The sequence below is a fragment of the Rhinatrema bivittatum genome, chromosome 4 (assembly GCF_901001135.1).
Source record: "Rhinatrema bivittatum chromosome 4, aRhiBiv1.1, whole genome shotgun sequence".
Classification (NCBI taxonomy): Eukaryota; Metazoa; Chordata; class Amphibia; order Gymnophiona; family Rhinatrematidae; genus Rhinatrema; species Rhinatrema bivittatum.
The window spans coordinates 62,834,324-62,847,990 of record NC_042618.1 but is presented as its reverse complement, the minus strand read 5'-3'; the positions used below and the strand labels follow the sequence as shown (position 1 = coordinate 62,847,990).

The 13,667-nt window shown below is 41.1% G+C and overlaps 1 protein-coding gene across 8 annotated transcripts in view; it reads left to right on the top strand.

Annotated features, from left to right (window-relative positions):
- The window catches only part of ARID4A (AT-rich interaction domain 4A), a 178,111-nt gene that overhangs the window by 151,321 nt on the left and 13,123 nt on the right, over positions 1–13,667 (top strand). For all 8 annotated transcript variants that reach the window (XM_029598224.1, XM_029598218.1, XM_029598217.1 and 5 more), the window contains 4 exons: positions 2,943–4,094; positions 4,278–4,382; positions 6,346–6,555; positions 9,940–10,086. In XM_029598224.1, the coding sequence (XP_029454084.1) occupies positions 2,943–4,094; positions 4,278–4,382; positions 6,346–6,555; positions 9,940–10,086 (1,614 nt within the window). The remainder of the gene's footprint in view (positions 1–2,942; positions 4,095–4,277; positions 4,383–6,345; positions 6,556–9,939; positions 10,087–13,667) is intronic.

The following is a 13,667-nucleotide window of genomic DNA, read 5'->3' as shown; positions in this document are numbered from 1 at the left end:
AGAAAACCTTCCACTAAAAAATCCATAGTCTGAAGTGGAAGTGGTTCTTATCTTGATGCAAGGGTCGTGGTCTGGATCCCTTCTCTTGCTCCCCTCCTGCACTCTTGGACTACCTATTGTCCCTCCCCAAGTCTGGTCTGCAGACCACATCAGTGAGGGCTCACCTAGGTGCCATTGGGGCATACCACTGGGGTTTGGATGTTCTGCGACTTCTTCCCATCTGCTAGTGGGCCGATTCATGAAGGGCTTAATACAACTAAAGCCCCCAACTTGCCCCCACCGGCGGTTTCCTGTGATCACAACATAGTCATCTCGCAACTCATGAAACCTCCATTTGAACCGTTGTGTTCTTGTGATCTAAAGTACATCTCCTGGAAGGTGATCTTCTTGGTCGCAGTCGCATCAGCTCGCAGGGTCGGTGAGCTGCAACCTCTGGTATCGTACCTGCTTTATACAAAGTTTTGTCACGACAAAGTGGTCCTATGGACACACCTGAAGTTCCTTCCCAAGATGGTTTTGGAGTTCCACCTCAACCAATCCAATGTGTTGCTGCCTTTTTTCCCGAGGCTCATGCTCACCAAGGTGTATGTGCTCTACACACATTGGATTGCAAGAGGGTGCTTGCTTTTACTTGACACGGACAGCACCCTACTGTGTCTCCACTCAGCTTTTTGTCTCCTTTGACAGAAACGGATTAGGAGTCGCTGTCTCTAAGCAGACTCTATCCCACTGGCTAGCGGATTGCATCGCTTTCTATTACGCACAGGCAGGTTTGCAACTTAATGGCCATGTCAAAGCTCCAGGCTATGTCGGTCTTGGTGGCTCACTTGTGTGCAGTATCCATCCACGAGATTTTCAGAGCGGCGACGTGGAGTTCCCTCCACACATTTGCCTCGCATTATTGCCTGGACAAGGATGGCCGGCAGGACAGTCATTTTGGACAGTCCGCCCTCTGTAATCTCTTCCAGTCATAGAAACCCAACTCTTCTGCCGTGAGCCCTATCCTTGGGAGCAGGCCTGCTCCTGTTTGGCAGCTACAGTTGTTGTGCATGTTGGCACCCTTTCTTTGCTGCACATGTTCGGACTGGCCAGGAGCTACTTAATCACCAATGTGTAAGGACTATCATCCTGCTTGTCCTTGGAGAAAGCAGAGTTGCTTACCTGTAACTCAAGAAATCCACCTGCCTTCCTGGTTTTCTCTTTTTATTTTTTCGCAAACTCTGTTATAAGAATAAAGAGGGGACCCCACGTGGGTGCGTGGTAAGCAGCATGCTGGGAATGCCCAGTGTGCCTATAAAAATTTTCTGTACCAGGCTCCATCCAATGATGTCATCCATGTATGTGAACTATCATCCTGCTGTCATTGGAGAACACGTGTTACAGGTAAGCAACTTTGCTTTCCCCACCCATGAATCCATCACTCTTGCTGGTTCACTCCTGCCCTCCTTCCATACCTTTCTTCCTCCCCCCCTGTGATCCCCCATTCACTCCCTTTCTCCTCCCACAATCTCTAGTTCACTCTCTTCCCACCCCCATTCTCAATTCATTCTGTCCCCACCTCCCCTGCCCCCTCCTCAGATCATTCCATCCTTCCCTCCCTTCCTTCCATCCATAGTTCACTTGGTCTCTCTCTCCTTCTTGATCCTCAATAGGCTCATGCCATTCCCCCTTTCCACAATCACAAGTCACCCCCCCCTTTCTCCCCCTCTGCCCCCTGCCGAGTCACTCCCTCTGCGACCCTGGATCCCTTTCTCACTGGCACCTTCAGTGCCACCTCTTCCTCCTCTGCTGTGTCACACTTAGAACCATGTGGTTCAGTGCACAATGCTTGGGCTTGATGGGGGAGGAGAAAAAGGAGGCACTGCAAGGCTGCCCATCTCCTCCTCCTTCACGAATAGGTGAGTGAGGGGAGAAGGGGGGGGCAAAGAAGGGAACATTGCACCTCTCACAATGCCACCAATGATTGTTTTGAGAGGCAGGTGGGCGGGAGAGGGGCGATGTGCCAAGTGCCATTCCAGTGCTACCAGTGCCGTTTTTTATTTAAAGATCACCAGTTTCCCCCAGCAATTTGGTCATGCTTGGCCAAATCTGAAACAAGGGCTGAATTTTGCAGCCCTTACTGCAGCCACAGAATTACGGGAGACCAGGAGGCCCTGGTTGAGATGTTCCTGATATAAACAAGCCTTCCCCGATCTATGACATACCCTACTGCTACAACTAGGTATAGGATACCATGTATAATTGATTATATTCAGTCCTGAGTACAAGTGTCTATTATAGCCTTATGTATATATCTTTATATTATTTATTTCTGAGACTAAATATTACCTATTTCTATGTTAGCCATTACTCTGGCTTTTCCTCCTCCCAGTTCAAGTGCCCCTGTTTATTGTAACTTTCACTCTCTTTCTTTTTCTCTCCTAGCCTATTGTTCACGTTGTTGTTAATGTTATTGCACCACTGTTTATTGTAAACCGATACGATATGATTGGTATCATGAGTGTCGGTATAAAAAAGCCCTAAATAAATAAAATAAACATAGTGCTAGGATAATTGTGTAATATACCTACAGAAAGAAAAAAGCATTTTTGAAAGTTTCTCTCTAATTGGGAGCCTACCATACTGAGAGACTTCCATTGGTGTTTCAATACCATCCTCCTACATTGGTTCTTGATAGATTGAACTGCAGGTTAGAGGGATGCTGCGAATGATGCTAAACTCAAAAGATGTGGAAAAAGTAATTTTTGGTTAACTTTATTTAAAATTTATCTTTCAAAAAGTATATATAATGCCATATTTTAGTGTTGTATGCCCCTGGGGAACAATCCAAAATAGCCAACTTCTTGACATCATAATCTTTCCTACTGGTTTGTCAAATTGTATTTTTTTTTTGTTCAAGTAATTATCCTTATTTGATGGCTAACGTTTCTTTTCATTTGCAGACTCAAGTTCATCTGACAGTGAAACAGATGAAGCTGCTAGGACGCTATTGCTGAAAAAAGAATTTGTTCCAGAGGTCACACAAGAATCTGAAAAGAGCGAAGAAGTGCTTGATGACCTAGATCAAGAAAACCCAAAGAATATGCATATGATAGAAGAAAATAAAAGGACTCCAGTCAGCCTATTAGAAATGCTAAAGCAGGAGGTTGAGAAAAGTGAGCAAATTGTACAGAGATATGGAAATAAAACAGAACAAGTAGAAGAAATAAAAAAGGAAAACGAAAAATCACCGAAAGGGAAAGGGAGAAGAAAAGCAAGAGACCCTTCTTTGGAGAATGCAAGGCTTTCATTGGCAATCCAAGAGGAATTAACAGAGATTCACATAGAACCTGAAAGGTTAAATCTTTCTGCCCTCCGTAAAGAGTTGTTACCAGCTTTTGAAGATGAAACGGACCCTCTGAATGACTCTTTAACAAAAGAAAAAAAAGTATTAAAGAGGAAACCACTGGAACAATCATCGCCCGAGAAGAAAGTCCGAGTAGAGTGTGAACTGGAAGTGCCAAATATAGTGGTGGAGTTGGAGACCGCTGAATGTAGTAAAACAGAAGAATGTAAAGACTGTAATGCTGAAGAGCTATCCGAAAATGAAAATGTGGAAATGCCCTCTCTGACAGCGGAGTTGGATCAACATGTGCAAGAGCTGGCAAAGGAAGACTTTGACACGCCATCTAGTGAACTGGGCAAAATGTCTTACAAGGATGAGGAGGAAGAGGAGGACAGCATGCCTCAGATTGGTCCAGAAACACTGGTGTGCCATGAAGTTGATCTGGATGATTTTGATGAAAAGGATAAGAGCAGCAAAGAAGGAACAGCACCTGAGAAGTCGGAGCCCAATACTCCAACTGCATCTTCAAATCCTCCTGCATTACCTCCCGTTGTTCAGCCAAACTTTTCAGCAGCTTCTCCCCTTGCTCTTAGCCAGGATGAATCGCACAGCATAAAAAGTGAAAGTGACATAACAATTGAAGTGGACAGTGTGGCAGAAGAATCTCAAGAGGGGCTCTGTGAGAGTGAGTCTGCCAACGGGTTTGAGGCCAGTACCACTTCAAGCAATTGTAGTATCACCGTGCAAGAACGAGAGCTTAAGGAGAAGGGTGAGTATTGCTTAGTCATCACCTTCTGTTCAGAGGGAGAACATATCGAGCATACATTCAGCTGAAAGGCATGATTAAAACAAATGTGGATCAAATCTTTTAAAAGCTCTTCTCTCTATTAATTACTTTGTGTAATGAAAAATGGAGGAAGGAGTAAAGGTTTAAAATGCCTTTCTATTTTAGGTCAGAAAAGATTAAGTGATGGCAATAGTGGATCACTGGCAAAGAAACAAAAGCGTAACCCAAAGCGAGGAAGTGCTACATCCAAAAATGAGAAAAATGGAACAGGTGAGAGTCTTCCGGGGATGGTGCTTGGAGCTGCAGTATTATGAACAGCTACCAATCATCCTGACATTGGATGAAACCTCACCGTTTTGCACACTTAAACTGCATTCTCTCCCACTCATTCTGACATTTTAAATGGTTATAAGAGATTGTTTCCTTCAATAAGTGATGTCTGTCAGATCAGACTGCACAGGAATCGTGTTGCAGCTAAGGCTGCTGACAATATTTGATTCCATTGTTCAGGAATATCAAACTAGTCGAAAGGTTTACAACTATTCCCACTTTCAATCATCTTGTTCCAAGCATTCCAACAAATCAGCCCTGGGTCAGGATGTCTATAGAAATGAGGATTTTTTTTTTTTTAATAGAACAAGCTTTCTGTTTCACATCCATACCTTTCCCTGTATGTACCCGGATTAGTCCAGACAGTGGGTTGTGTCCCCCTTCCAGCAGATGGATTCAGAGCAAAATTTTAAGGACGGCCCCTTTTAGGTTAGAGCACCCTCTGCGTCCCTCCAGTATTACTCTGACTCCAGCAGATGAAGGTGGCACCTGTGGTTCCCCTGTACTTTTGATAGATTTTTATTAGTATTTTCTTTCTTTGGATGGATCTTATTTAAAAAATAAATAAATAAAAATTTAATACAGAGGATCTGTGAAAGAGCTTGATGCATGTACACAAAAAACATATTTTTAAAAACTGGCAGATGCAGCATGAGTATAGTTACCACAAGTGTAATTTGTGTGTTTGTGAGCAGGAAGCAGAGGAATTTGTCCACATCGGCTCAGATGCAGAAGTTTTGCAATGCTTTCAGCAGGTTGAGCAGTAAATAGATTAGGTGTAATAGATTAAGCAGTCGATCCCACTAATGTAGGTCTACGTAATCAAGGCCCTTAGCCTTGTCTGTGGCCACAATTTTCAGTTCTTTGACATCTCCAATGTAAAGCATATATCCTGAGTGCTTTTCAAAATTGATGATAAACATTCTTTTCATGTGTAATTATCAAAAATGTTACTGCTGCTTAACTGTAAAGTAATCTAATTGTTGGATTTCTTTTAACTATCCTGTCCCTGTTTTGAGTTCGTAAAGGTAGTTAGTAACATACTGTATAGGTGCTAGACCCTAAGACTGTTGCTTCATTTTTTCCCACTTTTTAAATTCATTTTCAAATTAGGACACAATACAAAACCCGTCTGAGTACATCCTAGGTAATCACAAGTACTGCACAGAACAAAATTACGGTTGCTGCTGTTTCTACAGCAGGCGCATCTGACCACTAAACCTGGGTACATTTTTTTAAAAATGTTAGCTCTTCTCTATCAGACCTGAGCAAATATCCTTCAGATAGCTCACAAGCCCACCCAGCCTGAGTCCAATGAAGAATAAAAAGTTGTGGGGGAAACTCAGGAAAACCAATGATCCGTCCAATCTAGCTTTTGAGCTCATATTAATATGGGGGGGAAATTAACAGACTGTTTCTTTATATCTAATTAATCAGATCAGGCTGGTTTGAAAACTATAGGCGCTCGATTTTTTGACTGCTATAAGACAATAAATAAGTAGAATGTTTTTTCATCTTTTTAGGTTTGGTATTTTGAGATATGTTAGATTATAGGCGGTTCTATATACAAAAAATAGCAGATAGCTAAAAATCACATTAATTACATTTTGAAATAATAAAGGACTTTTTAAAATAGTTTTTATATTAGTATTTGTAGTTGGCAAAAGGTAAATGAGGTGATCCAGAGTGCTTTACCAGTGATACAGGTTGAAACCCATTGTGGGCAAGAGTCTGTGGATTAAGAGTTTGAGGCACACAAAATCTGATACCATTCCCAAAAAATTTAAAAATAAAAATTACTGTTTTCTAAGTAAAAATGTAGCACTTTTTTGTTTTTTGGTATAGTCTTATTAGATACATCTAGTGGATATAATCTGTGCCTTCTAATTATTCTTTCATACAGGACAAAGTAGTGACAGTGAAGATCTTCCTGTCCTTGAGAGCTCAAGTCTATGTACTCCAGTGAAGCACATAACTGTGTCCAAACCACAGAAGCTTGCCAGATCTCCAGCAAGAGTGACGTCGCCTCACATCAAAGATGTAGAAAAAGAGAAACATCGAGAGAAACATCCGAATGCTTCACCTAGAATATACAAATGGAGTTTCCAGCTTGGTGAGCATTATGTATATTCCTTTCAGAGAGCATCTGTTGCTTCACTAAGTGAGAGTACAGTAGGAGGCTGAATTTCTGGCAGGTACACAGGAAGGGTTCTGTTTTAAAGACCACTATAGTATTGTGAGTCTAAGGATTTCAAAATAAAACTGTAAGCAACTTGTGATACCAAAAATGAAAATATGTTTCCACTTAAATGGTTGCACTGTGGTGTTTAAATCAGTTATCAGGCATTTTGTAATAACACAGATAATAATTTTGGGAGCCAGAAGTGCAAATTCATTTTGTCTGCAACTTTGGGGATAAATTTAGAGATACCTTCAAATCGACGTGAGCAGTGAAGCCAGAAAGATGATCATTGCCATTTCCGAGCTGATCGTGCACAAAGAGCCTCCTTAAGGCTGAACCGCTGCTATAGGGGAAAAGAATAGGACATCTGTAGCATGACGTGCACCATAGCAGACTGGGATTTGCTTGGAGCATTTGAATATTTGGTATTGTGGGGTAAGTTCATAGTCTTAAACTTTACCAGAATACAAAAGAGTGCGTGCATGTGGTTATAAGCATTGCCTCAGTTTCCTGTAGCAGCTCAGGGAGCGACCCAAAAAACAGCAAGGCAGGCGATCTAACAAAGCCGTGAGGAAACAACAAAGAAGTAGATGCCCAAGAAAGTCTTTGCCAAATCTTTAATAGGTGGAGACGTATAATGTTAGTTAAAATTGCCCGACTCAGGCCGAGTTTCGCCACATTCCAGTGGCTGCCTCAGGGACTTAAATTTGAACACACTGAGAAAATCATAAAGGAATTCAAAATGCCATCCGCAGTAAGGACGTATCTTATGTGAAATGAGTAGTGCTTTAACATCTATCGGTTCCATTCATTAATGGTTCCTCATACGTTTTCAGCAGATCAGCATGAATCGTCTCCCCTCTTGTCAGTGCAAAGAGGCAGAACGGTGTCAACTCAAAATTTAAAACGAGTTTTGGCGCCAAAGGAGTTGTCAGTCATTAAAGGGGGGTGTGGTTAGATCGATAATAAAAAAATAAAATAACAAAATGATTTTATATTCAGCTTATTGAATATACTGAAACAGTCTCAGTATAAGTACTGATAGGTTTAAACCTTTTCTGTCAAAATGTTTGATATTATTTGGCGCCAAAATTAGTGTCAATCACCCCCCATTCTTCAGTGATTGACACTGTAATTTTGGCGCCAAATAATATCAAACATTTTGATAAAGTTTAAACCTATCAGTACTTATACTGAGACACTTTCAGTATATTCAATAAGCTGAATATAAAATCATTTTGTTGTTTTATTTTTTATTATCAATCTAACCACACCCCCCTTTAATGACTGACAACTCCTTTGGCGCCAAAACTCGTTTTAAATTTTGAGTTGACACCGTTCTGCCTCTTTGCACTGACAAGAGGGGAGACGATTCATGCTGATCTGCTGAAAACGTATGAGGAACCATTAATGAATGGAACCGATAGATGTTAAAGCACTACTCATTTCACATAAGATACGTCCTTACTGCGGATGGCATTTTGAATTCCTTTATGATTTTCTCAGTGTGTTCAAATTTAAGCCCCTGAGGCAGCCACTGGAATGTGGCAAAACTCGGCCTGAGTCGGGCAATTTTAACTAACATTATATGTATCCACCTATTAAAGATTTGGCAAAGACTTTCTTGGGCATCTACTCTTTGTTTCCTCGCAGCTCAGGGAGTGCAATCTGTGGCAAGGGTTTGAAAGTCCACTGCACAAATTTCATCGTTCAGTGGTACATCTGCATAAATGAGCATAAAGGGATATTTTATAGAAAATGTTTTATTTTTTTTAGACCTCTTTATTTAAAGAATACAAATTTTTTTTTTTAATCTCTTGGTATAGATATAGTTTTCCATTTTTTCTGTACTTTAATATTTCTCTGACTCTTGGTTTCTTTTTTTTCTCTCCTCATAACTCACCTTCCCACTACAGAAGGGGTGGCAAATTCCTGTCCTCAAGAGCCACGAGCAGGTCTGGTTTTCAAGATATTCACAATGAATATGCATGAGAAATTTGCATGCACTGTTGCCATAATATCCAGCTATATCTCACGCATATTCATTGTGGATATCGTGAAGATCAGGCCTGTTTGTGACTCTTGAAGACCAAGCTGGCCATTGCCTGCACTCTAGCTATACCTTCTCTCAAAGGTTCTTTGTTCCTCCCTCTTCGCCTCTTTTCCATTATATACATCCTCTTCTCTTCAATCCACCTAATGTCATCTTTCCTCCCTATGTCCCTTTTCCTCCCTTTCTCTTATAACTTCTCTTTCCAAGTCTCTTCTGTCTCTCCTATCCTGATCCTTCTATTCCATGTTTCTTGCCTCCCCTAGTCACCATCTCATTTCTTTAAAATATTTATATACCACATCATTGGTGTAAAAACAATAAAAGCAGTCTGCCTGACCCTCCTGCTGCAAAGACATTGCCATCTCTCACTTTTAGCTGCTGATCTTCTGATCCAAACTGCTCTATTTACTCTGCAATATACCATAGTGCCAGCCAAACTCTCTTGCAATGTCTGAGAGTTTGACTAGCATTCTGCCTCAGAGTAAAAGGCCATGGGGGTCCCAAAAGAATCTGGTGGCAAGTGCTGCAGCATCTAGAAAAGAAAACAGCTAGAGAGGAGGAGAAAGCCCAGTTGGGTCTTTGGGGGAGGGCTAACAGAGGGAGGGAAGAGGGAGATGGTTTTGCAGGGGTGAGAACAAAGTGATTCTACAGGAAAAGGTAAATCACTGCTACCACTACTCACTTTGTGTAGCACTAATCAACATATGCAGTGCTATACAAAAACATTTCTGAGACTGTCCCTGTTCAGTAGATCTTAAAGCTGATCAAAATAAATTATGCTGAGTAGCCATGGAATTGCAAGAAATTGGGGTCTGTTCTAGGAAATTTAATTTTTGGGTATCTTTTTCTGCCCCCAAACATTTAGATTCTATATTTTGGAACCTGCGTCATTCTAGAAAGTTTTCATTTTATATTAATCTGCTGTGCTGTAAAAGCTTGCATGATATTTTTTGCTTTGGCTTTGCACATTGGTAGTGTACCGAGATGACCCTGGTGTAGAATATTTTTTCTTCACTTTAGTTTCCCAATATCTGTAAGAGCATCCTTCAAGTATCTTCACATTTCAGACACCAAATCCTCTGCTGAGGAAGCATAACATCATTTGCTGTTCAAACTTGACTGTCATGATCTCTCATCCAAAAAGAGGAGGTTTTCTTTTCCTTAACATCCTTATCCATATACTTCTTACTTACATTCAGACCTGAACTGATCTAGAGGAAGGAAGAAAGTAATGTGGAGGGTTTTGTTCTTTACGTTTCTAGATGAACTGGACAACATGAGTAGCACTGAGCGGATAGGCTTCTTACAAGACAAACTACAGGAAATCAGAAAATATTACATGTCTTTAAAGTCAGAAGTGGCAACCATTGACAGAAGGCGAAAAAGATTAAAAAAGAAAGATCGAGAAGGTAAGGTTTGTTTTTTTTTTGTGTGGTTTTTTTTTTTATTATATCAAATGCCTTCTAGTCTGTATGTTCTTATTACAGCAAAAGCAAGATATTGCATTTGAAACAGTTCATTGTAACCTCAAACGTTTTGTAGTGTTAAGCTTACACTAATTAGAGCTTGAGTGAAAGAACTTCTTTGCCTGTAAGGTGGTGAGAACCTGAATTTAAAAGTGATCAGTTCTGAATTTCTATGGATTTGTCTTGATTATTAATGCAAAAGCATCCAAAATCAGTACTTGGTTTGGAGAAATGGAATTCTTTTTTTCCTTTGCTCTTTTGTGCTTCCAGGCTGCGTTTAGAGAAAGCAAAGTTGCTTACCTGCAACAGGTGTTCTCCAGGGACAGCAGAACAGTCAGCCATACAGTTGGCCAAATTTTAAAAGCCTGGCGAGCATAAAAATCGGTACTTGCATGTGTGGCCGGCCCTGCATGCATTTTCAAAAGGGCCCAGCCACATGCATAAGTGCTGATGCACGCACAAGTGCTGGGCCCTGAAAAAGGGGCAGGCTGGAGGGGGGGCATGGTCTGGGTGGGACAGAAGCTGGCTGCGACAGCGGCCATTTGCTGCTGTCCTGGGGAAGCGTGTGCCGGTAGCTGGCCGGCGCGCGGAAGTTACTTTTGCTTCCGAGGAGCAGTAAGTAATAAAATTTTAAAAAATTGAGGAAAGGTAGGTTTAGGGGGTGGGGAGAAGGAAAGAAGGTTAGGCAGGGGGTTAGGGAACTGGGGAAGGCCTGATTTGCGTCGCTGCGCAAACTTTGCAAACATTTGCCCCCTCCCCCCCTTTGCACCCGCACATGCGCACATGTTATAAAATTGGCGCGTCCATGTGCACGCACTGGGAATTGCACACATCTTTTAAAATTACCCCAATATGGCTGACATTGGAAGGCAGAGAGTCAAGCTTTTTCCTTCTCCCAGCTCAAAGTTTTAATGTCACTTTGAGCATGCATGGAAGTCCCCATGCTTGCGTCACCATGCATCATTTCCTCAGTCTGTTGCGTAGCTGAATTCAACTTTCTGGGGAGGTGGGAGGGACTCTGTGGCTTACGTGTTTTCCGTGGACAGCAGAGCACAGTTACAGGTAAGCGACTTTGCTTTTTCCATGGACTAGCATCACAATCCAGCCACCAGGTATGGGACTCCCTAGCTTAGGGTTACAACACTGTTGTATTCTTAGTTTGCTTATTGCAACCCATATCAGATGGTGGGAAGTTGAAACATTTTACATGAATATGCTTCTTAGTACAGATTAACTTAATTCTTTGGCCATATGCAGTTCTTGATCTAGACAGTAATGTGTAAACATGTGGATTGTTGACCACCTTGCTGCATTACAGATATCCTGAATTGATGAGTTAAGATGTGCTATTGTGGTACTAACTTTTCATATGTGTTGCGCTTTTATTGACTGCAATGCTGTGGCCTATTAATTTATAACAATGAGAGATGCATTGAGATAACCACCTAGATAGTCTGTCCTCCAATAGTTGTCTTATTTATATACAGAGTTGAGTTGTATTTCTATTTTGCTTAGTTCTGTGTGGGTAAAAGAGGAGGGCTCTTCTGCAATCTAGTGTAGGCAGTGTTTGCTCTATTAGTGTTGGGTGCGGTTTTTGGAAAAAATGTTGGTACGTTCTGGTTTGGTTTAGATGAAATTGCAGTAAAGCCTTTGGATGAATTCTTAGCATCACTTTACTTTTTAATATCTGCGTATATGGTAGGTATTTGATGAGTGATTGCAGTTCACTTACTCTACATGTCGAATTATGATAATTAAAAATATTGTTTTCCATGTGACACATGGCATGTTTGTTGTAGCTATAGGCTCATAAGGATTTTTCATTAACTGCTGTAATATCATATTCAGGTCCCACTGAAGTGGTAGGGTACTTGTTGAGGGTCCTAAATTATAATGACCGTTCCTAAACTTTGCTACTAATATGGTTCTTGAGACAGAGGCTCCCTTTTTCACAATGGTGATATGCAGCAATGACACTTAAATAAACATTTATTAAATTTGATCGGAGCATCTCAACCTTCTTTATTTCAGGGCACCCTTTCAGGTTTGCTTGATTTTCATAGTCACTGGTCATGTGACTGTGAAAATGCCAGGAAATGTACTTTTAACTAAATTGAACATTTAAAAAAAAAAATCTAAAATATAATTAGACAAGCTTAGAAATTATAGGATGGGAATCATGGCAGAAACAATGGCAATGTGTGCACTTATAATATTTTTTTGTGATTTTAGCTTCTTTCCCCAAGCCAGCTTTTGAATTTAAATTTTTTATTTTTTTTGTGTACTTCCACATTCCCTTGCGGGCTTCCATTCTCCATTGATATAAACATTTCCTAACAGCGGTCTTTAGAAAGTCCAAGCCAGTGCCCCCCCCCTCCCCCCACCCTGTCATCCTCTCACCCTTAGGCTAGACCCCAGCATTTTCTCCTCGCCTCATTCAACCCCAGCACTCTCAACCCCCCGCCTCCAGGCTGAAGTAGTCGTATTTTCGTCCTCCCCCTCCCTATGCTGACCTCAGGAATAAAAGATATAAAACATTCATAATAGTAAAATCATACTAAAAAAAAGAATAAATGTCAAAACAGCCAACAAACATCCAATAATTGTAAAAACTTGTATAAATTTGTTCTATTAAACATCAAAGAAATATTTAAAACATCTGATGAATAAAATATCCAATAATTAAAAAATGTTATAAACTTCCCAAAACACCAACAAAATATTTCAAAACAGAAACATCAAATTAAAATTAATAGATTAAAAAAAATCTACTGCTCTCCATACCTGGGATCTTTGATTTCCAGTTACCCTGAGATTGTTGTGGATTGGGGGACAGAGGGCCGTACAAACTGTCTTCTCTTTATCTCATGTGCACACTCCACATTCATTCTCACACATTCCCTCTCTTATATACTTGTGTGTGGGGCTTTTATGATGTTTTGTGCAGAATAAAGAATTCCTGGTGTTCACCGGTCCTCTGGTTTTGGTTTCTACTGCAGTATTGGATCTGTTTTTCTCACACACACACACACGCTCACATACATACACATGTACACACAGGTTCGCTCTTTCTCACTCACACACTCACTCTCTCTCTCTCTCTTTCACACACACACACACACACACACTCTCTCTCTCTCACACACACAGTGTCTCCTCTTCTCTTTGGGCTGCAGTGAGATGAGCTCCAATGCAGCTCCTAATGCTGCTGCTTCTCTTCAGGCCACAGTGATACAGGCTCCACTATAGCCCTACTGGCCTCCATGACTCTTCAGGCCATGGAGAGATGGGCTCCACCATGACTCTTACAGCTTCCTCGGCTCTTTGGCTGCGGAGAGGAAGGGAGACCACCATGGCTTAGGAGGAATCTTGCTGTGGCACAATAGTGTACTATGGCACAGTGGTTGAAGATCTGAACTAGATACAATAAATAGCCAAATATAGATGGAACATAGTATTGACTGTAGAAAAGGATCAAATGGTCCATCCAATCTGCCCAGCAAGTTTCTTATGGAAGTAACTGC